The following is a 25,087-nucleotide window of genomic DNA, read 5'->3' as shown; positions in this document are numbered from 1 at the left end:
TGAGAGACATACAACTCCCAAAGTTCCCCTTGCCTCCTTTAACTCAGTAGTCAATAAAAAGGCAGTGTTGAATCAGCTTACTTGGAAGTTATTGTCTCTTGTGAACAATTATCTATGTTAAAAGAGCAAGGAATTTAAAATTGTATTTTATCAATATCTCAGAAGAGGTCAGATGTCTGTGGTAAAACTTCAGATCTAATGTCACTAAGGGCCATCAATTCTAATCTGCTGACCTTTCTGCAACATGAAAACAACTAGACAAAATATTCCCCTTCTCTTGCTCCGTGTGTCTGTGTGTATGTACACACACACATACACACACACACACAGTCAGTTCATAGATATGGTATATGTATGTATGCATAAGTGTACATGTATATATTATCAGCCCAGATCAATACACTGCAGGATGAAGGCTCTTTCACTGAAGATTCTGGGCCATAATCTACCATGGTAGTCCAATGCAGGTTGATATTTTTTGACATCCCAGTCTAGGTCTGGGAGAGTGTGACTGGCCCAAAGTCACCCAGCCAGGTTCCATGCCTAAGGGAGGACTACAAAACTAAAATCTTTCCCAACTTCTAGTCCAGAACCTTAACCATCACACACACACACACACACACACACACACTTTGTTAAACTGAACATGTATTTTCATTACAAAATCAGCATGGGATATGTTTGATTTTTATTTCCACTATCTTTTCTCTAAGGAATTCAGGACATCATGTATGTTAATTCCCAACCTGCCACTTTCATTTTTCTTTCCAGTGAACTTCACAGCTGTATGGGGTTTTGAGCTCCAATCTTTCTGCTTTACTAATGCACTACAGTAGCTTTCTAGAGAATGGCACAATGAATTAACTCTGGGGCCTTGAATAAGCCGCAATGTGCTATTAAAGAAAATGGATTTTCTATCCTTCAGTGCATATACATGTAAACTTATCTTCATAGTAATTGTATTTTAGGCAACCAGCATTAACAATTAAAAAGAATCAGACAATTCTAGTCTCATAATGCAAATGCCTCAGATTTCAGACAAAGAATGAACACTATACATAGAACACATAATGTACTTTCACACATAAATAGAGAAGGATGGATAGTAATTTATTAAGCTACAGTGAAGCCTATTAAAATCTGCAAGTACAATATCACAATAAAATGTAAAGTACAATCTTTTTTCAAAAGGTCTTTCAGATTTTAAAAAATAACAACTCAGTTCTTTCTCGTTTTTAGGTTTTCCTTAGTGATGGCACTGAAGTGCACATTTGGAAATACATTTCACCACCCTTTCAACCTATTCCCATCTCCTTTTGCTTCTCCAGTTATAGTAAAAGGGAAGAAAGAAAGCAAACCTTTGTCCTTTCTTGAGTCTTTAGGACAGAAATCTCCCTTTTTCCAGTACCACTGACAACTGTCAGCATTATTTTGGAAATGACATTCCCTTGGGCTTTTTAGCCTGGCTGCAGTCATAGAAATGATTCAGGTTCAGAGTGGTGGAAAAATAAACAATAAACTAAGAGGATGGAAGAGAAAGAGAAAAGGTGGTGGAAAGATTTCGTATTTAAAAGGGACAAGGAAGGGATCAGCTCCTCTTCTACTTCCAGTTGCATAACTACAGCCTACTGAAATGTGATTTCATTTTAGGATAAACTAAGCTATATCCACACTGTAAGAGCTGGGGAGGGGAGAGTGATTCTCACACCAGAGAGAGCCATTTTCAAACAAGGAACAGATGGCAAACACCATCAATGTTAGGAAAGAGCAGCCCAAATTCCATTTGCATGAAAGACAGGAGGAAGTAGGCCAGAATTTAAACCTTGGGACTGACATTTATACAAACAAGTTTCCTGTGTGCCACTATATGCAGAACATCTTATGTATGGCTTCCTAATTCTCTGCAATACAACTGTTTATGTCTTCTTCTTTTGTCTGCTCGGGACTGCATAGAGTGAGAGAAGGCTTTATAGCCATGCTGATATTACACCTGGAGCTGCATTCATAAGTCATATTCAAGGAAGAGCTGTAATGTGGATGCCCTTGAAGGTAGAAGAACCCCACTAGGTTGAATAAGTTCTGGGCAGTAAATCTCCAGATGACCATAAGGTGGTAACAGATTAGCATTTTCTGCATCCCTATGTTGCCATCTAGTGGTCAGCAGAGTCAGTATGGTCTGAGGCTGGCAGCTGTGCTCTCTGCCGCTGCTTTCCACCTACTGCTCCACCTCCAACTACTGTACCACCCATGGCAAATGCCAAGGTTCCACTAAGGGTATGTGCCAACCATGAGTATGTGCCACCAAGGTGGCTACTATAACTAAGGGCATGTGCCACCAAGATGGCTACTATCCCTGTCTTAACTGCATTTACACCACTGTCAGAAAGAATAATCTTGCAAGCCCATGTTTGTTTCTTCAATGTATCTCCGACTCCTGCCAATGTCAGGCAACTTAAGAAAATTGTTTATGGTCCAAATGTTTCCCTTAGAGGATTTTCTGCTGTATAAAGTGGACCCCTTATATCAAAACAGGATTATTTAATCTTGAACCTGAAAGAAATTTTATCTGGGACTGTATAAAACTTATGTAATTATTTTAGGTGACAACTGTTTTGGATTTCTATGTTGTGATTATTGCTACTTGAGGAAAAGCACTTAGATTCCTGCCACTATCATTGCCAAAAGGATACAGAACTGTTATAAATGCCAGTTTAACATATGTGGAAATTATCTAGCAATATAGAAGATCAGACCTTACAAATATACAAATGGTAAAAAAATATTTAATTTTCAGCATTCCTTTTATCACAGTATGAATGCAGCATAGAAAAGAACAACATATGGCCTCTAATTGCCTCATTACTTGAATCTTATTGTGCTTGCTTTGCTACAACAGATGAGTTCATAAATTGTTTTCAAAATCTTTTCATTTCTATTAGATATATAGATAATATTTACTTATGACTATGTCAACGTCTCACTATTCAAACAGCAAGTAATAAACCTCTTTTGTTTTTAGATGGGTGTTCTAAATATTTGCAACAGTAAATACATTTTGATTATATAATTTGGATGGATCCAACAACATATCCATTTATATCCAAAGAAGGGAACAGATACTTTCCCAATGTTACAAACAATTAATACCAATATCTGAGTTTCTTCACTCACACACACCTTTGTTTCTAGTTCAAATATATTCCTCTCAAGAGAATGTTGTTTCTAGTGATAATTTTGTTTCACTCTTATTTAGCATCTCCATGGATCTGTTTATCTGTTTAAAATAGCAGTTTTAGGCTTGCAGTTTATGAATGAATTACTGTAGACTTACACTAATTCACACAGACAGAATTTCTGTTTTACAAGTAAAATTAATATGGATTTCAGTGTGATTATGTCACAGAAATCTCTCTTGAAATGTTCATTCCTGACTAAACCCATCCCTGTTGCTCTTTGATAGACAATAAATATATCTTCATTTATCCTATTTTCAACAGTGTTGAATCAGAATGCTGACATTTAATTTCCTCACCTTTAATTCTTTAACTATGATTTTACTGTATTGAAAATTATTTGGGGGACCTTTGCTCAGGGCTAAAAAGTTATATATATAAATCATCTTATAAATTGTATAATTAAACTTAGAATCCAGAAGTAATCCAAGACTGCTTTGCTCCTGACCCAATGGCACGGGTGTGAAGTTTTTAGAAATTGTGCATCTTTGGGCACATTTGGACAATCATGAGATTGTCCAGATGGTGTTTTATCTATGAATAGGGAATATCACTTCAAGGTAGAGAATGCCACTTCAGAAATGGCAGTGTATTGCTGCCTTATTCATGAAGAGGCATCTGTGTTCTCATTGGAAAGAATTGTTGGTTCATTCTGCCTCCCATCTCCTGGAATTCCATCATAGCAGCATGCTGGCATGGTTACCAAAAGGAACCAAAGTTTAGAATTGGACTTCTGAAGGCCAGTTTAATACCATGGTGAATGCCGAAACATAGAGAAACAGAGATGAGAAAGGGATGTGTGTATAGGTACAGACCTGGGGCAGGGGCAAGTAAAATAAAACCCTTAGTTACAGTATTGCTAGCAAGCAGCCACTGGTACGCTGGTTCTGTATGAGCTCCAAAGGCTTAAAATTATGTAAACATGTCTGTGTAACTTTCTGATCTTCAAATAGATCTAAAAATAGTCAGAACAGCCCAGATATTTAATAGTTGGATTTAAACTGGATTCAGCAGTGTTGGGAGATACAAAGATTCATCATCTGGAAATGTCCTATATCTTGTCTTAATTAGCCTTCATTTAACCTTGGATTCCCAATTCATCCAAACCTGGAAATGATGATTTCCACCTCAAATAAGACAGGAACTTTAAGCAACATGTTTAACAAATTTTGGTTTGTTCTAAAGCTGATAATAATGTGCATAGACTATTCAGTTTAATTTGGGAAATTGAGCAGCCTCTCTGGAAACAGAATTTGTTCTAGAGGTAATCTGACCTGGTTTGGTGTTCGGAGACAGAGTAAGATTTGGAAAAAGCAAAAGGTCCATTATGCCATAATCTAGTAGTTGCAATTCTCTCTCTCTCACTGACTCTATAGGATGATATTTGTAAGGACATTAAATGTCTAGGGAGTGAGGCAAAGCCTGCTAAATTTCATAGAAATCAATATAAGAATTGTTGAGTTACATTACATTAAAATCAGATTTCAGGTTTTGTTTGTTTGAAGAGCCTTCTCTTTCTTGCTTAGGAACAGAATGTTCTTTGATGAACAGCAAATGTTCTACCAAGTCTTACCTAAGTGCCTGCAACAGATGCCTCTTGCTGAGAACACTGATCAGTGAGTATTATAGAGTCATAAAGTTGTAAGGAGCATTTATGACAAGTCCAACAGTGTTCTCAGTGCAGGAGTCAAATTAAACTTTCCCATCAGATGACTAACTGATCTCTGCTTTCCACCAATGAAAGGGATGATACTACCTCTCTAGGTAACTAGTTCCATCCACCACCTGGCCTTTTTCCAACTGATTCAGGAATCGTCTCCTTCATCAACAGTGGAGGAAGAAAGAGATCAGTTGAAGCAGCTGGTAGTACTGATCCCTCTGTGTGTGTCTCTAGGTCCACTAGTATAACTTCTCATCAATATTTCATCAGTAATAGTTGTCTGAGACTGAAAGCCAGGAATTGCCCCTCCCTTTCTCTTTGCAGAAATTGAGCTCTTCCTGCTGAAGCTATAACTTACACTATGATAACACAATTACTAGTTCTGACACAACCTACCATTTCTTTCTTGTTACTCCCAGACAACAGTGTTGGTTTAATTTGGGAGAAAGGGGAAGATGTTCTGTTGGAAATTTTAGTCACAATTCTGCTTGTGCATTATCTTGCTTCTCTCGCCCTAAAGGCAACATCACACCAGTTGGCAAAACAAAATTGTATCATGTATGGGCATAAACTGGACACAGACTGCAGAACAGATTGATAAGGGTGCCACACACACCATACATATAAACAGGGATTATATGACTAAAATGTGCTAGAATGAGACATTGCATCAAAGCAAATGAATGTGAATATACCGATGGGGTATATTTTCAATGGGGAAAAAATAAGGTGGGCCACACAGCCTATTGAAGTAGCATTGGAGACAAAACTAGGTATACCACTAAGAACTAAACAAACATCTAATTATTGAAAAAGTGGGCAAAATCAGTAATTACAGTGATAAAGAAGGAATTGTGTATTGGGGAGGAACAGGGAAGAAGTTCATTCCTACTTTAGCTTATTAAGCCAATATGCCAATTTGTCCTAAGCTTCTTTTGGGGCTGTCCCATTTGAACTAACCATAGCAGCACATGAGGATGTTCTAGTTTTCATAATGAAGCCACAAACCCCTTGGAAGTGTTGGACTGCTTCCAGAGCACTTGTGTGGTAAGTATATGTGCATGGACCCCATCATATAAACCTAAAGATTTCTCCTGCAAAGCTATTTATTTATTTATTTATTTATATTTCCAATTTCATCACCGCCCATCTCCCTCAAAAGAAGGACTTTTTTTACTGAATCAGTTCTCACATTCAACAATGTGATTCATCACTCATTCCATAAGTGTGGTGAAAAATCAAATGAAGTGCCTAAGTGAGTGTGAAGTAGTCCCAAGTGGGCATGCTTTTATGAAATGTGGCAATTGTGCCATTAATTATGTGCTAATTCCCCAGTGGATTACAGTATTTAATAATATGACACATGAAGAACAAGGTATGAATGAAGCTATAGTTTCCAATGCATACAAGCAAAATCAAGAGCCATAATTAAGTAATGAGAATTTTGAAGAATTCATTTCCTTGAGAAAACTGCAGCATTACATAAAATTCCATTTTAAAGATCTCCCCCCACCCCCACCCCCAAATTGCCACCACTGGAGAATAGATGCCACCATCTAAGAAAGAAGTACAATCTGTTATATGGTAACTATTATTTAAATTGACTAATTTTATGAGTTTTATGGGGGTTTATGTGAGTCACCTAAAGTTTGTGGAATTGGGCAGGATATAAATTAAGGAATACTCTGGTGGCCAAATGTTAAGTCAGAAAGTGGGCTACACAGTACTGCAAAGAGTATATGTTTAAGGACCCTAAGAAAATATTTAATTTTACAGGATTGTCATTTGAAGAAAAAAAAAAAGTGGTGGGTAACCATTTCATCATAACTGGATCTTGGTTAATTACCCAGAAACTTCACTTCAATAAGCTTTTCAGAAAGGTGGCCTAGCTTTATCTCTGATTATTTATGATATCAGGAAGGGATTTTTATTCAGACAAATCTTTGGCCAGCAAGGTATTTAAATATTTAAAATGGTAGACAGAGTAATTTTTCTTCAATTATTGTTTCATTTTTTTTCTTTTTACTTTGCAATTATCAGTGCTTTATTCTGTTCTGTTCTATTTTATCATAGTTGGATGATTGTTTGCTGTGCTGTTCATCATGTGGTGGATTCCAGTGCTGGTGCTAGTTCCCAGGGGGAGAGAGTATTTCCAGACTGGTAAGACCTGGTGGCTGGGAAGGTTAAGAAGTTCAAGGCAGCCCCTCCTTAGAGTCCTTTTGGGTTATTTCCTTTAGCTTAGTGCAGTAGCCTCAGTTTGGCAAGATTCTGTCTGTAGGATAGGAGCAATAAAGAACTAGAGTTGGAATACTGTTGTGATTTCTATCCCTGATTACCTGACAAATCATCTGATGGAAGGCAAGGAGTGAGACAGAGAAAACAAAGAGACTGAGAGTCAAGGCCTGAAGAGTTCTTTTTGACCATACAGAACATTCCTTCAGGTTCTTATCCTGACATTCCCCAGTGTTCTGTCCCTGAATGTCACAGGGGAAATGTATATCTGAGGCTAACCAAGTGAAAATATGTGTTATTGTTGCAATTAAGAGCTCATTGTGAACATGTAATGAAACAAAAGACAGAGTGGATAGCCACACTCTTAAAGCTGTCTAACTTCACTTTTATTTTTATTTATTTATTTATTTATTTATTTATTAAATTTATGTCACTGCCCATCTCCCCCAATGGGGGACTCTGGGTGGTTTACAATAAAATGGCACTAAAAACATATCCACCTAATTTACCATTAAAATATAAATAGAAAATGAATATAAAAACCAAGTGGAGATGGAACACAATCACTAAGGGGTGCTATGGCTCCAGCCATCCCCAGGTGGAGCTGTCACTCTCCCCCTCCCAAGCAAGGCAGCAGAACCAGGTCTTCAGTTTCTTCTGGAAGTCCAAGAGCAAGCAGCTCTTGGGGCAAGATATTCCAGAGGGCGGGTGCCACTGCAGAGAAGGCTTGCCTCCTGGACCCCGCTAGATGGAATTCCTTTGCTGATGGGGTCTGTAGCATGCCCTCCCTGCCTGACCGGGTGGGGCAGGTTGATGTTATGGGGATGAGACGGTCCCTCAGGTACCCTGGTCCCATGCCATGTAGGGCTTTAAAGGTGATAACCAACACCTTGAATTGGACCCGGAAGCAAACTGGTACCCAATGCAGCTCGAGTAACAGTGGTGTCACATGGGCTGATTTCACAGCACCAGTAACTGTCCGCGCAGCTGCATTCTGGACCAGCTGAAGCTTCCGAATACTCTTCAAGGGTAGTCCCATGTACAGTGCATTGCAATAGTCTATATGGGAGATGACAAGGGCATGAGTGACTGTTCAGAGGGCATCTCAGTCCAGGAATGGGGGTAGCTGGCACACCACACGAAGATGTGCAAAGGCCCTCCTGGCCATGACTTCTACCTGCTCTTTGAGCAGGAGTTACGAGTCCAGGAGGACCCCCAGATTCCACTCTGGTTCCAAGTGGGGAAGTGCCACCCCATCCAGAACCAAAGAAGACAACTTCCTGGAACCTGAGGGGCCGTCAATCCACAGCCACTCTGTCTTACCAGGGTTCAGTTGAAGCCTGTTGTTCCCCACAGCCCCCAGGCACTTGGAAAGGGTGGAGACCACATCACTTACTTCACCCGGGATGGAGATATATAACTGAGTATCATCAGCATACTGATGATACCTCATCCCATGGTGATAGATGATCTCATCCAGTGGCTTCATGTAGATGTTAAATAGGAGAGGAGAGAGTACCGAACCCTGCGGTACCCCACAATGGAGGGGTCAAGGGCCAGATCTCTCCTCTCCTATCACCACCGATTGAGAATGGCCCTGGAGGAAGGAGGTGAATCAGCGTAAAACTACACCACCCACCCCCAACTCCCTGAGCCGCCCCAGAAGGATACCATGGCTCATGGTATCAAAAGCTGCTGAGAGATCCAAGAGAGCCAGGATGGATGCACTCTCTCCATCCTGCTCCCGCTCCCGCCAGAGATCATCCATAAGTGCGACCAATGTGGTCTCCATCCCATATCCTGGCCTGAAACCTGACTTAAAGTGGTCCAGATAATCCATTTCCTCCAGAATTCTCTGGAGCTGCAACTCAATCACTTTCTCAACCACCTTTCCCAAGAAGGGAAGGTGGGAGACAGGGTGAAAATTGCCCAGTATAGTAGGGTCCAGGGATGGCTTCTTGTGGAGGGGGTATACCAGCACCTCCTTAAAGGCAGCCAGAAATACCCCCTCCCTCAAGGATGCATTAACCATTGCCTGGACCCAACCACAAGTCACTTCCCAGGTGATTTTATCAGCTAGGAAAGGCACGGGTCAAGCTGACATGTAGTTGCATTCACAGTCCGGAGGATCCTGTCCACTTCCTCAGGCCAAACAGGATCAAATCATTCCCAGATAACAGGGTAAGTACATTCCCCTGGCATCTCCCCAGACTCCACTTCACGCTTAGAGTCCAACTTAGAATGGATCTGAGTGATTTTATCCTGCAGATGCTGTGAAAACTCTTCCAAACGACCCTGTAAGTGGGTCCCTGAATCTACCTGACCCAGAAGAGATCGAGCGATCTTAAACAGGGCCATCGGGTGGCATTCTGTGGATGCAATAAGAGTGGAAAAATACTCATGTTTCACCACTCTTACTGCCACAAGGTTGGCCTTAATAGCAGCTCTAGCTTGTGTTTGGTCAGATTCAGTCTTCATCTTTCTCCAGCGGCACTCCAGACATCTCTTAACCCTCTTCAAAACCCTCAACTCCTCCGTAAACCACGGGGAGTGACAGGTTGAATGAGGCAAGAGAGGTTGCACAGGCGTGATCCTGTCCAAAGCCCCAGCTGTGGCCCTATTCCAGGCCGTGGCTAGGACCTCCACTGGACCGTGCAGCAGGTCCCTGGGAATAACCCCCAGCTCCCTCTGAAACACATACTGGGTCCATCAGTCACCGAGGGCGGACTAATCAAATGGGTCCTGCCTCCCTGCAGAGTGGGGTGGCACAATAGAATCTCAGGGTCACCAGGGCGTGGTCTGACCATGACAATGGGGACAGATCTAACTCTCCCCTCAGATCACATTGCCACTGCTCTGACAAGAAAACAAGTCTGGGGTGTGACCACTGTCTCGAGTTGGGTCCCGAATAATCTGGGACAGACCCATGGCTGCCATGGTAGCCATGAACTCCCGAGCCATCTCTGAGGTATGTCCCAGGGATGACAGATTGAAGTCCCCCAGAACCATAAGCCTGGGGAACTCCACTGCCAACCCCGAGATGACCTCCAGCAGCTTGGGCATGGAGGTTGATATGCAGCAGGGAGGCTGGTACAGTAGCAGCACCCACAACTGTTCTTCAGATCCCAGCTTGAAAAACAGGGTCTCACAACTGGCCACTTGTGGAGCAGGCCCCCTGAAGGCCTCTAAAGATTCTCTGAAGACAACTGCTACCCCTCCTCCCCTGTCCTAGTGTCTTGGCTGGTGCCACACTTGAAACCCAGCCGGGCACATCTCAGAGAGGGCTACTCCCCCTTCTGAGCCTAGCCAGGTCTTGGTGATACACGCCAGGTCTGCCCCTTCCTCTGTGATTAAATCACATATGAGGGGGGCCTTGTTCACTGACCTGGCATTAAGGAGCAGCAGCTGAAGACCAGGGCTTGTGAGGTTCTGCCGTCCAGGGCCTGGGTATGACCACGGAGGGCTGGAACATGCCACTGGTAATAAACACCGGGGGCATCTTTCCCGAAGATGGCCTGTCCTCCGGGTCCTGCCATAACATCCCCGGCCCGTCACCACCTCGATCGAATAGCCTGCCCCACAGCCCCCAGAGTTTCCTAGTCCAGTAGCCTCCACTCCCAGACCTCCGGAACTCCTGGGTTTAACCAAGGGTCCCTTTCCCTACACATCCATCTTCTCCCACAACATCCACCTTGGGCAGTGGCAAATCCCCCCCAGCACACCAGCTTCTGCTGTCAGTGCTGTTGGGTCACCACTGCCATCCACACCCTTACTGTGCCCCGCCTAACCCTCTCTCACTAGTAGAGGTGGGACACACCAGCCACTCCTAGCCATCACCTGTCTCTCACTCAGGGGTGGGTAGACTTCCACATCAAGAGCCAATCCTAACCTCCTCCTGAGTCTCTCACCCATGGGGGGAGTAGCACACTCACGCTCACACCAAGGAACCCCAACCCTCTGCCGCCTAATATAATGGGAATGGGCAATCCTCCCCTATCCTTCCCCCCACCACAAATCCCCTAAGATCTTAAAAACCAGGGGATTTCTCTTTCTTTTCAGAAAGAGCAACAGCAAATGACCAAAACAATGTGGACAAAGTGATCAATCATTTCTTAAGAAACAAGAAGACACAATGCCAGTCAAGGTCATGGGCATTCTTTCAAGTAGAGAGACTGGAGCAAGCTATGGAGAACAGATTAGGCTGTGACTACTGAAATGTGCCCCACATCTATCAGCTACAGTTGAATGAAAGGACATAACTATGACTTTATTCTACAAACACTTCTTTAAAGGCCGTATTTTGAGAATCCTCTTTCCATGCTTTGCAATAATTTAACTAGGAACATTATTTACAGCAACTACAGTGCTGCCAGAGAAGAGAATATTATCACGCAGTGCTGAGTTTTACTGTAATTTAAATGAAGCCTTGCTTCTGCTTTTGTTTGAAGCTTAACCTGTGATTTATAGTAAATGAGAAATAGTATCATTTTCTACAATGTACCTTCAAGCCACTGTTGATGCTGATAAAGGAACTGGAAATGATGGACTCCAAGCTACTAACAATGCTAATTAGCTTATTATTGTCTAGTTGAAACATTCAGTCAGTAAGTACAGTAAGAAGCCGCCTCTACCTGACTTCTGCACCAAAGATACACATGTACTTTGTACCCTAAAACCGCCTGTAGTCCCCAAAAGTCCCTCCATCAAGTTGGAATTGTTTGTTCCCACAGTGGATGATAAATTTATCAAGTACATGGGTAATGATCTTCAGCAAAGGATCGTTACCTTGTCGTGGTGCTGGAGCTTGAGCACCTCAATGATGCCATGAGCTAAACCGTGAAGGGCCACCCAAGACGGGAAGGTCATGACAGAGAGGTCAGACTAAATGCGATCCCTGGGGAAGGTAATGGCAACCCACCTCAGTATTCTTGCCGTGAAAACTAAATGGATCAGTACAACCAGAGATATGTCGGTATACCATTGGAAGATGAGACCCCCAGGTCGGAAGATGGTCAAAATGCTACTGGGGAGGAACAGAGGATGAGCTCAACTAGCCCCAGATGTGATGACGCAGCTAGCTCAAAGCCGAAAGATGGCTAGCGGCCGACGGTGCTGGTGATGAACGGCGAATCCGATGTTCTAAGGATCAACACACCATTGGAACCTGGAATGTAAGATCTATGAGCCAGGGCAAATTGGATGTGGTTATTGGTGAGATGTCAAGATTAAAGATAGACATTCTGGGCGTCAGTGAACTGAAATGGACTGGAATGGGCCACTTCACATCAAATGACCACCAGATCTACTACTGCGGACAAGAGGACCACAGAAGAAATGGAGTAGCCTTCATAATTAATAGTCAAGTGGCTAAAGCAGTGCTTGGATACAACCCAAAAAACGACAGAATGATCTCAATTCGAATTCAGGGCAAGCCATCTAACATCACAGTGATCCAAATATACGCCCCAACCACAAATGCTGAAGAAGCTGAAGTAGAGCAGTTCTATGAGGATCTGCAGCAACTACTGGACAACACGCCTAAAAGAGATGTTATTTTCATCACAGGAGACTGGAATGCTAAGGTGGGCAGTCAAATGACACCTCGAATTACAGGTAAGTATGGCCTGGGAGAACAAAACGAAGCAGGACACAGGCTGATAGAATTTTGCCAAGACAATTCACTCTGCATAACAAACACTCTCTTCCAACAACCTAAGAGACGGCTTTATACATGGACTTCACCAGATGGACAACACCGAAATCAGATTGATTACATCCTTTGCAGCCAAAGGTGGCGGACATCTGTACAGTCAGTAAAAACAAGGCCTGGAGCTGACTGTAGTTCAGATCACGAACTTCTTCTTGCACAATTTAGGATCAGACTAAAGAGATTAGGGAAGACCCACAGATCAGCTAGATATGAGCTCACTAATATTCCTAAGGAATATGCAGTGGAGGTGAAGAATCGATTTAAGGGACTGGACTTAGTAGATGGGGTCCCGGAAGAACTCTGGACAGAAGTTGGCAGCATTGTTCAGGAGGCGGCAACAAAATACATCCCAAAGAAAGAGAAAACCAAGAAGGCAAAATGGCTGTCTGCTGAGACACTAGAAGTAGCCCAAGAAAGAAGGAAAGCAAAAGGCAACAGTGATAGGGGGAGATATGCCCAATTAAATGCAAAATTCCAGAGGTTAGCCAGAAGAGATAAGGAATTATTTTTAAACAAGCAATGCATGGAAGTGGAAGAAGACAATAGAATAGGAAGGACAAGAGACCTCTTCCAGAAAATTAGAAACATTGGAGGTAAATTCCAGGCCAAAATGGGTATGATCAAAAACAAAGATGGCAAGGACCTAACAGAAGAAGAAGAGATCAAGAAAAGGTGGCAAGAATATACAGAAGACCTGTATAGGAAGGATAACAATATCGGGGATAGCTTTGACGGTGTGGTCGGTGAGCTAGAGCCAGACATCCTGAAGAGTGAGGTTGAGTGGGCCTTAAGAAGCATTGCTAATAACAAGGCAGCAGGAGACGACGGCATCCCAGCTGAACTGTTCAAAATCTTGCAAGATGATGCTGTCAAGGTAATGCATGCTATATGCCAGCAAATTTGGAAAACACAAGAATGGCCATCAGACTGGAAAAAATCAACTTATATCCCCATATCAAAAAAGGGAAACACTAAAGAATGTTCAAACTATCGAACAGTGGCACTCATTTCACATGCCAGTAAGGTAATGCTCAAGATCCTGCAAGGTAGACTCCAGCAATTCATGGAGCGAGAATTGCCAGATGTACAAGCTGGGTTTAGAAAAGGCAGAGGAACTAGAGACCAAATTGCCAATATCCACTGGATAATGGAAAAAGCCAGGGAGTTTCAGAAAAACATCTATTTCTGTTTTATTGACTATTCTAAAGCCTTTGACTGTGTGGACCATAACAAATTGTGGCAAGTTCTTAGTGGTATGGGGATACCAAGTCATCTTGTATGCCTCCTGAAGAATCTGTATAACGACCAAGTAGCAACAGTAAGAACAGACCACGGAACAACGGACTGGTTTAAGATTGGGAAAGGAGTACGGCAGGGCTGTATACTCTCACCCTACCTATTCAACTTGTATGCAGAACACATCATGCAACAAGCTGGCCTTGAGGAATCCAAGGCTGGAGTTAAAATCTCTGGAAGAAACATTAACAATCTCAGATATGCAGATGATACCACTTTGATGGCTGAAAGTGAAGAGGAACTGAGGAGCCTTATGATGAAGGTGAAAGAAGAAAGTGCAAAAGCTGGTTTGCAGCTAAACCTCAAAAAAACCAAGATTATGGCAACCAGCTTGATTGATAACTGGCAAATAGAGGGAGAAAATGTAGAAGCAGTGAAAGACTTTGTATTCCTAGGTGCAAAGATTACTGCAGATGCTGACTGCAGTCAGGAAATCAGAAGACGCTTAATCCTTGGAAGAAGAGCAATGACAAATCTCGATAAAATAGTGAAGAGCAGAGACATCACACTGACAACAAAGGCCCGCATAGTTAAAGCAATGGTGTTCCCTGTAGTAACATATGGCTGCGAGAGCTGGACCATAAGGAAGGCTGAGCGAAGGAAGATCGATGCTTTTGAACTGTGGTGTTGGAGGAAAATTCTGAGAGTGCCTTGGACTGCAAGAAGATCAAACCAGTCCATCCTCCAGGAAATAAAGCCAGACTGCTCACTTGAGGGAATGATATTAAAGGCAAAACTGAAATACTTTGGCCACATAATGAGAAGACAGGACAGCCTGGAGAAGATGCTGATGCTAGGGAGAGTGGAGGGCAAAAGGAAGAGGGGCCGACCAAGGGCAAGATGGATGGATGATATTCTAGAGGTGACGGACTCGTCCCTGGGGAAGCTGGGGGTGTTGACGACCGACAGGAAGCTCTGGCGTGGGCTGGTCCATGAAGTCACGAAGAGTCGGAAGCGACTAAACGAATAAACAACAATGGGTAATGATATATCAATTTACTTAAAACAGTAAATTTAATTTAGGGTTTTCCCTGCCCCCATCTACTATGTGAGTACAGCCTCAGCAAGCAGATCAAAGAGCCAAGGGCATCCCTCAACCCAAGAAAGATGGTGTATCCCTAATCTCCATCTTGACCAATCACTTTTTTTTTCCAGTGATTTGCTTCATCTCTTTTGTTTTTCTTCCCATTCAAATCAAGTTTGGGTTCAACTACACAATGGCTTGGAGTTAAAAGGGAATTTATAAATATTTTATATAAATAAATACACATTATGAAATATTGCTAACTAAACTCATGCTCTTTTTCATTTTTTAATGAGTGGTGGTCTCTGGAACTTTACCAGAATTCTCCTTTTTACTCGTCTTCACCCTTTTTTTTCTCTATCTGCTAGTCTTAGCTACCTTTTAATACTGTAAGGCCAAAGAATCTCAGAGTTTACTGATGTTATACCTGAGAAAAAATGAAAATGATTTCATCAGAATTTGGTAGTGCTTTATGCTTAGCAGCTGATATGTTTTTATGCTCCAATGTAAAGAGTCATTCATTGTAACCATCATCAAACTCAGTAAATTGGTCTGATTTAATGAATAAAACAATCAAATAGGTCTCATGTTTTCAGGGGACTAGATGCTGATATTTATTGAAAATTACCCATCTGAAAAGCAAGAACAAAAGCAAAATAGTAACACACAAAGTGAATTTTCTACTACTTTAAAAAAAGCTCTAGTTGGATCTTGTATTTTGAAGGGATAAAAATTTTTGACTGTATATTCACTTTTTTCATCCCAAGCAATAAATAAATGATTATTCACTGGCAAGTATCACTCATCCTCTGCACAAGAGCTTATTTCTTTATGAGAGAAAAACCTTTACTAAAGAAATCTAATGCAATGGACTACAGATTACATAGTAACATCTGGCAGCTTTGCACTACAGTTGTCATTGAATTAAATAAGAACAAGTAACATAAACCTTGATGAAGTCAGGATTGTCCTTTGAAGCATGCCCTTAGTCTATTTTCTAGGCAGAGGGTGGAACTTCCTATCTCATAGCCAGTGAGAGAGTAGAAGTGCAGTGATCCAGCTTTTGGTCCACCATCACTCCAAATGCTCAGAGGGTGACTTTGGGCCAGTGATTTCCTCCGAATCCAACTTACCTGACAAAATGGTTGTTTTTGGTGAAGTGGAAAGAGGGAGTGTTATCTACACTACCTTAAGCTCCTGAATGGAAGGCTAGATATCAAACAAACAAGCAGCTTCATACCTGAATGCTCAGTCCATGGTATGGTATAAAAGAACTATGTGACCAGTCCTAATTCATAGCTTCTTTCCTGCAAATGTTGTAAGAGTTGAAGGTGTTGAAGGAGGTATCTTTGACTGTGATACCAGAGAAAGCTGTTTTGTAAATAAGAGACAGGTGGCAGAAATTCTAGCAACATGGCTGTTGACTGAAAAAGGTAGGAGGATTCAGACTAGCAGGATTTAAATCTGGTTACTAACATATGTATAATGCGGGATTCTGAAGTACTCTTAGATGGAGAATTTCTTTTTATGCACGGCTTCCTAATTTTCTACAATAAGTCTATTTATTTAATCTTGTATAAGCCTGGGAACCTGGAGGAGGGACAGAATGTAATTGCCAGGTAAAGCCACAAATTCCTGACAAACTTTATCCTTTCTTCTATTCACATAAGCTTACACATGGAAGGAATGACCATTAGCCCAATACACATTACAAAACAGAGTGAGAAGCAGCCATGATGTAAGTGGCTTCCACATAGTTGCCATTCCAGATTGTGTTACTGTAATTAATGCGATGGGACAGAATGCACAAATCTTAGATTTTAATTACCTCCTGGCTGTAGGAATCACTATCTTTTGGCCTTAACTACCTCACTATAAGGCTGTGCAAAGCATTTGAAAAGAGGCAGTATACAAGGCATGCTAGCATGAACAAAGCACCTCTGTGAACTGTTAAAGCAACCACATATTTTGCAACAGTCGTGCAACCACTTCCAAAGCTGTTTCCAGCATGCATGTGCATGGACAGCCACTTGGCAGTCCCAGCAGAAGTGTTTGCAGACATGTACTGTATAGATGCAGAGACCACAGGGAACAGCTTTTGAAACAGCTATGTGAACACTGCAAAACACATGTTCTTTTGCCAAGGTGGAGAGAGGTGATTTATTTGCGCTCATGTTTGTTGCAAAACACATCTTTCAAATGTTTTGCCCAGCCCTACAACATCTGTTGGCCTACCCTCTGAGCAACTCTGAGCACAAGAAAGTAAAAGTGTAGTTCTACATAAAACTATCACTGCTGGCTGATCTATAAATTCCACAAATGTTGTTTGGTGATTTCTGGAATCAGCACAGTATTTTTGTTACAATTCCTATGATAAATTTTATGGATGCGATCTAACAGTACAGTACTCAGACATGGTGGTGTGAAATGTCAATTGTTCTGTCTCTAATCTCCTGTGCATTCTCTTGATAGGTGAACAAGCTGGCTCCTCAGTATGTGCAGGGGGTGTTTTATGCAGAAGTCAAGGATGAGACTGGTAGACATGACCTTACTTTCCTGTGTAGACAAAACTATGTGAAAGAGGTGTGATGGATGATGATGATGATGATGATGATGATGATGATGATCATGATCATGATCATGATCATGATGTTTTACCCTGCTATTAAAGATGCTTGGGGTTCTAATGGCAATGTGGCTGGCAGTGTGAACTGATGCATTTCTAGAAATAATATAAAATACCAAGGAAACCTACAGAGCTTTGATATGACAGACATGAGTACAAACCCATGAATTTCATTATCCTTTCCATTTGCTTCCCTTAGGGCTTTTAATGCCTTTCCTTACATGCTCTAAATGTTTTGTTCCTACACTGGTTTTCTCAGAAGACTACAATATTTCACTTTTATAACATCAGTGGTCCCCAGCAATAGGAATGACATAATGGTGTAAATTATAATGAGATCTCTGGAAAAGAAAAGCGAAAAGAAATTCTGCCTTGAAAATCAGAGCCAGAATTTGCATGTACATATATTATTCAGATAGCACAGTTATGGGAAACAGTAAAATAATTTTAAATCAATAAGTTAGAGTAAATCTGAAAATAGGGTCTGTACTGGTTGCAACAATATTTTTATTTATTTTTTATTTTATTTTTTAAAAATGTATATGCTGCCCTTCAGTGAAAAGTTTTCCTAGGCAGCTTATAAATCATTTTAAAATCACAAACTAAAAACAGAAGCTAAACATACAGGCCAAATAAACAGAAATAATTTCTAAGCAGCAACATGTAATACAGCATGCATAACATTAAAGACTTGGATATTGGGTAACTGAGAATATTAAAAATAAACATAGAAACCTATGCTGGAAATTATGGTTCCACATTGTTTGATCTATTCACAGTTAAGACAAGCTACCCAATCAGTGAGTCAAAATGAGGCTGATACATCAAGTTGAGACTAATCAAAATGGAAAAAAAAAAGCTTCCAAATGAAATTTTGCAACTAAGGAAGAAGGAAAAGCTGCCTCAGCTTATTATCAGTCCAGTAAGTCTAGACAATCTGTCAATATTATTATTTCCATTACAACAGCAATGGAAACCTGTGGTGTTTTGCCTAAAGCTGTTATGATTTTATAGCAAAGGTTCACCAATATGTTACATTACCTTTCATATTATAAAGGCTAGTTATTAGCTATATCTGGCACTTCTTTATATATTGAACCTAAAGTCTTTGTACTCAGGAATACTTTATATTATACTTTGTATCCAGTTATTTAGGCTAAAATATCATTACTTCAGAAGGGTTTCAGAAAAGTAGAAGTAGTGAAACAGAGTGAAAGCTCACAGAACTTACAATAAGGACAGCCATAGATCTCTATCCTCAGTCCAATTTGACCCTCTCCGCTCCACTCCAGAGGAAGTATCCGAACATAGCGGGCAATAACTGGATGCTGTAAATCATGTCTCACCACGGTGTCTGAATTTACATTTCCAGGAAATGCCTAGGAAGGAACAACAATAACAACAACAGTCTTTTAATATTTGGGCTATTCAGAGCCTACAGATAGGCCCATATGAGTGAGTGCACATATATCAACATGGAGGAGCTTGTGTTGCTTCTGTGTGCTGCTGTATTTCAGTGCTACTGTCAATTCAAAGAAGTTATTTACTTATTTATTTAATGAAATTATATGGTGCCTATCTCACAGAGTGATCCAGGTGGCTCACAGCAACCAATAAAAGCAACAAGATAAAAACACATCATACCCTTCCCACCACAGCATCCGAACCACCCAACCCCATCTTACCCAATGCTTGGGGGAACAACCAGATCTTCACAGCTCCTGGAAGGCTAAAAGGCACCCAGAATCTTAGGGGGAAGGCTGTTCAAAAGAGCTGGGGCAACCACAGAGAAGGCATGCCTCCAAAGTCCCACATTTGAAAGAAGCGACCTGGAGCATGCCCACCCTACCTAACCTTGTGGGATGGGCAGATACCCTCAGGTTGCAAATAACCTGGCCCTGTGCCATATAGGGCTTTAAAGGTGTTAATCAGTATCTTGAATTGCACCAAGAAAGCAACTGGGAGCCAGTACAAACCATGGAACACCCAGAACTGTGCACACCACCACATTCTGGATCAGTTGCAGCTTCCAGGTCATCTTCAAGGGCAGCCCAAGAAGAAATCTGGAAACTGTTTCAACTCTCTGGGTTTCCTGTGTAGCACAGAAGCTTTACAGTGTTGGTTTCCTAAGGTGGAAAAAGTACTTGGAGACACATATTGTTTCAGTTTATTTAAAAAGTACAGTCTGAGCAAGGGAGAAGGAAGCAAGCAGACAGGCAGTGAAGCAGCCAACCCACAAAACATAAACAACTTGTATTAACCACCTACTCTATGAAATGCTGCTTCCTTTTAGTTATATTAATACCAGCTTTTAAATGATCACCAATGGTTCTCCATCACAAAACTGTTACCAGTGGAAGTTTTTCTTTTTTCTTTGAACCCTCCTGTCTACCATAGAGGGTATTTTTATTTCCAGATGAGAAACTGGGGAAGACATGTACAAGTGGAACACTCACAATAGGCCTGTTTCAAGGTCAGACCATTTCTGGAACATTTTGAACAGCCTTTTTTGTGGTCAGAATGACCCATTTGGGTGTCTGAACATGTCCTGAAAGAACATTTTGCACATCCTACAACCCAATACACATTTCACATATGGCACAGTTTAGCTTTAAGAAATTAAAAGGAGAGCAGTACATTTAAAAATAAAACTACAAAACAGAAGAAACTGCAGTTTTTTCCCAGCAGCTTTAAAGGAGAGGAAAACTGTTCCTTGTCTTTGGCCAGTTCTGTATTATAGCTACCAGAATCTAGCAGTGCAGTTGGTGGTGAAGAGATACACAGTATATAAACAAACAGTACATAAGAAGCGATTGCATCAATTATATGTTATTTAATGTATTGATTTTTTTTCCTATCTTTAAATTGTAAATAGTCCTTATGTTTATTTTTCTTTTGTAAGTGTTTGTTCTTTGTAAACAATTAAACCAAACTAAACTTTGATTTCTTGAAAGCTCCTATTTATTTATATCTAGTCACTTTGTCTCCTTTCTCCCTCTGTTAAGATTACCTTTGATTTTTCCAAGCATCAAGGTCTTCTCCAATAGCTCTCACTTCCATGTTAAGTGTCCAAAATAATTTAAGGTTTAGCATCATTATTAGTGTTTCCAGTGTTTCCAGATTTAACTACATCTTCTATTGAATTTGTTTTTGTACTCCAGCACAACAATAAAAAGGCATCTATTTTCTTTGTTCAGCTTTTCTGATGGTCCAGCTTTCCCAGCTGTATGTATAAACCCTTGATGCACTGCTTTGTCTATTCTGAACCACTCAATTGCTCCCTATTCCATTCTACATGTTCCTTCCTGGTCATAATACAAATTCTAGCCTAAATATACCAACTAAGAAGTAAGCAAGCCATTTGAAAACAGCTTATTTCTAAGTCAGATGGCACTAGGACTGAACTTCAAGCTTAAGTTGCCTAAAGTACATACATAAATGCTAGGAGAAAAAAGGAAGAAAAGGGAGAGTAGCAGAGCCATCCATTTTTCAGATAATTAAAATGCATTTCATTTAAACTTCAAAAAAAAACCCCTATATCCTTTGAACTCAAGCTTTCACTTAGATAAATGGTTTACAGTAATGCACATTCACTGCATAAAGCAAACATCATGCCCAAATCCATCACTGCAAACATATAAAAGAATCAGTTTAAAGGGGCTGTGAACTATGCACTGGCATCATCTAATCTCCTTTACTGACAGTGGTGCTATAGAGTATTCAGAAAATTAGGTTTCAGAAACCAAACTCTGTGCAACTTACCAAAGTTCTTTCTTGCCAAATACTTAATTAAAAATATAAAACAATAGCTCAAATCAATATTGCTATCTTTAAAAACATTAAATGCCACATGAACATAAAACGTGGAACCTTTTTTTAAAGACACACATATCCAGGAAGAATAAAAATTCTCTCCTTAAAAACCTGCAATAATACCCATTGTCTGCAAGCACACCTGAGCCCCCCCTTAAACTGTATTGAAAATTAAGAATCTGAGTTATTTTTTTTAATGAAATAGAGGGATGTATTAATATTAGTGTGTATTAGTGAAACTTAATTACTACAGATATTCCCAGCATTGGCAGAGGGCTGTTCTTCCATTCTGCTCTCATATAATAATGATTCAGCAACACACAAGTTCAGTTCATTAAATGCTGCTGCTGCTGCTGATATAGAAAATGAGGAGCTTGTAAGAGAAAAAAAATCATTAGAAACCCTACATCAATACAAGCTTGATTTAAACTAGTATTTGAAAGAACACTTAAATGAGAATAGGTACCAAGGATCAAAGAAAAAGATAGGTTTATGCATGTTTTCCTAGAACCTCTGGCTGTTTAGTCCTTCATTATGGAATCACTCACCTGAGGTTGCAGATGGTGGGAGGTGGTGTTGAAGAAAAGAATAGTAATTCGTATCACCTGCCTCTATTCCTTAGCTAGTTTGCTGTTTCAGGATCACTGAAGAATCCTGTCTTATCATCAATACTGAGATTCAATTCCCGATCCCTTTAGCGTTTGTACATGAATTTGGAAGGATTTTATATTGTTTTGTGCCTCAGGCGGCAAAAACCCTTGGATTATTTGTTAGATTTGTGGATCTAATAATTTTAACTATAAATTCTTGGATATACTGTAAATTCAGATGAAACAAGAACTGTTCTATGAGTTACATCAAATGAGATGATAGACAGAGAAAGAAGAGAGAGAGATCCATTCATCCAATCTAGAATGCTCAACTGCATTCTTTCTGGACTGCAAAATAATTGCATTTTTGAATACCCCATATTGAAAGTTCCCCACAGTAAAAATTGGGACATGAGGAAGCAAGTCTGTGAATAAAGTAGTATAATTCTTATCCCTAACTGTCAAACCTTTGAGGTAGTCCAGACAAGAAGCACAAACCATGAGTACTAACACTACCTTTATTGTAAGGTTACAGTAATAGAATACTGCAAGTCTGAAAGCACTTCTCCCCTCTTTTACTTTCCAGAAAACTAGGGAGGGTCCCTTCTGAGATGCTTCCCACAACCCTTTTCTTTCTGTGGGCTGAGGTACATTTTGCATGATGGTTGTCTAGGGTATGGCTCTTCCTACTGTCTCCCAAGGTCATTCCCACATACCATTACATTAACATTATTATGGTGAATTAGCATTCTACATGCTATAAGGGTCTCTACCTGAAGGGTATTAAAAATAAGGTTCTCACAAGTCAGAAGGAAAGAATTCAAAATTCAATGACCTCTCTTTAACATCACTTTTTGCACAAGAGGTATACTGATACTGTATGGGATTTATACCAAATAAAAGATTTAAACTGCAGCATGCTGAAAATATATTTGGGGAGAAGGCCTACTGAACACAATTTGATCAAATACACATTGTAATGGTTGCCTAATCCCAAATACTCAGTCTCACAAGCTCGGGCTTAAAGATAACTGATTTATTAAAGGAATAGTATGCAAATACAGAGAAAGCTGAGAATGAGCAAAAGCGCGCCAAATACAAACTTAAAGCTTTGCCTGTGAGCCAGTCCCGCCCCAATCACCCGTCAGTGCGCACCCCCTCCCAGGTGCTAGGAACCGTTACACGCGCCTGGGAAAGTAACCTTGAACAGGAGCGCAAACCCAAACACACATTCCAAGGCTCCAAAACAACGGAGGGTGGAGGAATGGAAAAAACCTGAACGGGCGAATGAACACGGGAAAGGAGTTGACATGTGAAACGTTACAATGTTAACAGAACATTGAAATGGGAAACATGACACACATAGTAATGGACTGTTAAGGTCTGGAACCAACAAAAGAGCCATATAGTTTTCATGAGTGAAACAATACTTCTTTAGCCATAAGAATTAATAATAACCAAGTGTTCTATCATTAGCTTATTCCAAACATTTTGTATTTTTTAGAAATTCTACTCTTATGAATAAAAGTCCAGATTAAAAGAGTCTGAGTGAATGACTTAATTAAAAAATGAGGTGGCTTGTTTGGCTAACCACTAACAAAGCTCGAGCCTAAGAATGAAATAATAATAATAATAATAATAATAATAATAATAATAATAATAGCAGCAGCAGCAGCAGCAGCGTCTCACATATCAGAGAAGTCATATGGAAGAGTTGACTGTTTGTATGGGTACACTGGGATAATGGGTCCCAGTGTAGCCATATGAACCTCTATATTTCCTCACAATGCTTCTGCCTTACCTAAAATAATTGTCTCACATTAGATCTTAATGCTTAAGAACTTGCATCCCGTTTTTCTTTCCTTTGTAGAAGAGTTTACATTTTTCAGCTTAAATTGTATAGTATTTCCAGAAGAAATGCAATGCTCTCCAATTTTGTGCATTCTGATTTCTGTTTGCCAACAATCTTTTAAAGGCTGAAAAGAATGCAGCTAAGCCAGAAACTGCCAATTCAGAGCTCGATGAAAATGGTGACTGCAATTTCATGGTCTGTATCATACTTGTCAAGTACTCCTCACTGTGAGTGACAACTTACATTTGGCACATTCCTAGAAGCATTCCAAGGCTGAATGGAACCATATTGCAAAGCCAGTGTCTGCATGTTATGGTAGTAAATCTTATACATAAGCTCTTGACAGCCACTTAAAGCTTTACTAAACAAGTGGGTTAAAACTTCTGCTTTAACTCAAGTAACCCAGCTGTTTTCTATTGGTGGCTAATATGAATATGAAATCTATTTCTTCCAGAATGACTGGCAGCAGTTTTGGCTCAGCCTTAGTTCACAACAATTAGAGAATGAGAACTGCCAAATGTACAAACTGAATTCAGAACAGGTAGGAGCATCTGTGAGCACACTGCCAATATCTGTTGGATAATGGAAAAGGCAAGGGAGTTCCAAAAAATACATCTATTTTTGTGTTATTGATTATACTAATGGCTTTCACTGTACAGACCAGAACAAATTGTGGGTGGCCTTTAAATACATGGTTGCGTGGATGTACTTTGCTGCCTCATCTGTCTATTGAAGGATTTGTAAGGAGACCAAGAAAAAAGAGTTAGAACAGAATATGGAGCAACTAAGTACAGAAACTTCATACTGGCAACAACATACTATCAAGGTAATGGTTTTCCCAGCTGTAATAGATGGCTGTGAAAGTTGGAGCATCAAAAAGGGTGAACAAAAGAACCTTTGATGCTTTTGAATTGTGGTGCTGGAAAAAAACTGTTGAGAAAATCCTGGACCAAAAGAAGAACAGATATTTCACTAATAGTTGTAAAATCAGGCTGCTCACTGGAACAAATAATAATAACCCTAAATCTTTTGGGTACATAACACAAAGGCA

General features: G+C 40.5%; 1 protein-coding gene across 1 annotated transcript in view; it reads right to left on the bottom strand.

Moving 5' to 3' along the window:
• CNTNAP2 (contactin associated protein 2) overlaps positions 1 to 25,087 on the bottom strand; it is a 1,282,126-nt gene that overhangs the window by 671,910 nt on the left and 585,129 nt on the right. Inside the window, exon 4 of the mRNA XM_063304201.1 lies at positions 19,013 to 19,160. Within this exon, the coding sequence (XP_063160271.1) occupies positions 19,013 to 19,160 (148 nt within the window). The remainder of the gene's footprint in view (positions 1 to 19,012; positions 19,161 to 25,087) is intronic.

The sequence above is a fragment of the Candoia aspera genome, chromosome 4, assembly GCF_035149785.1.
Source record: "Candoia aspera isolate rCanAsp1 chromosome 4, rCanAsp1.hap2, whole genome shotgun sequence".
Lineage (NCBI taxonomy): Eukaryota > Metazoa > Chordata > Lepidosauria > Squamata > Boidae > Candoia > Candoia aspera.
This window is presented reverse-complemented; position numbering and strand designations above follow the sequence as displayed.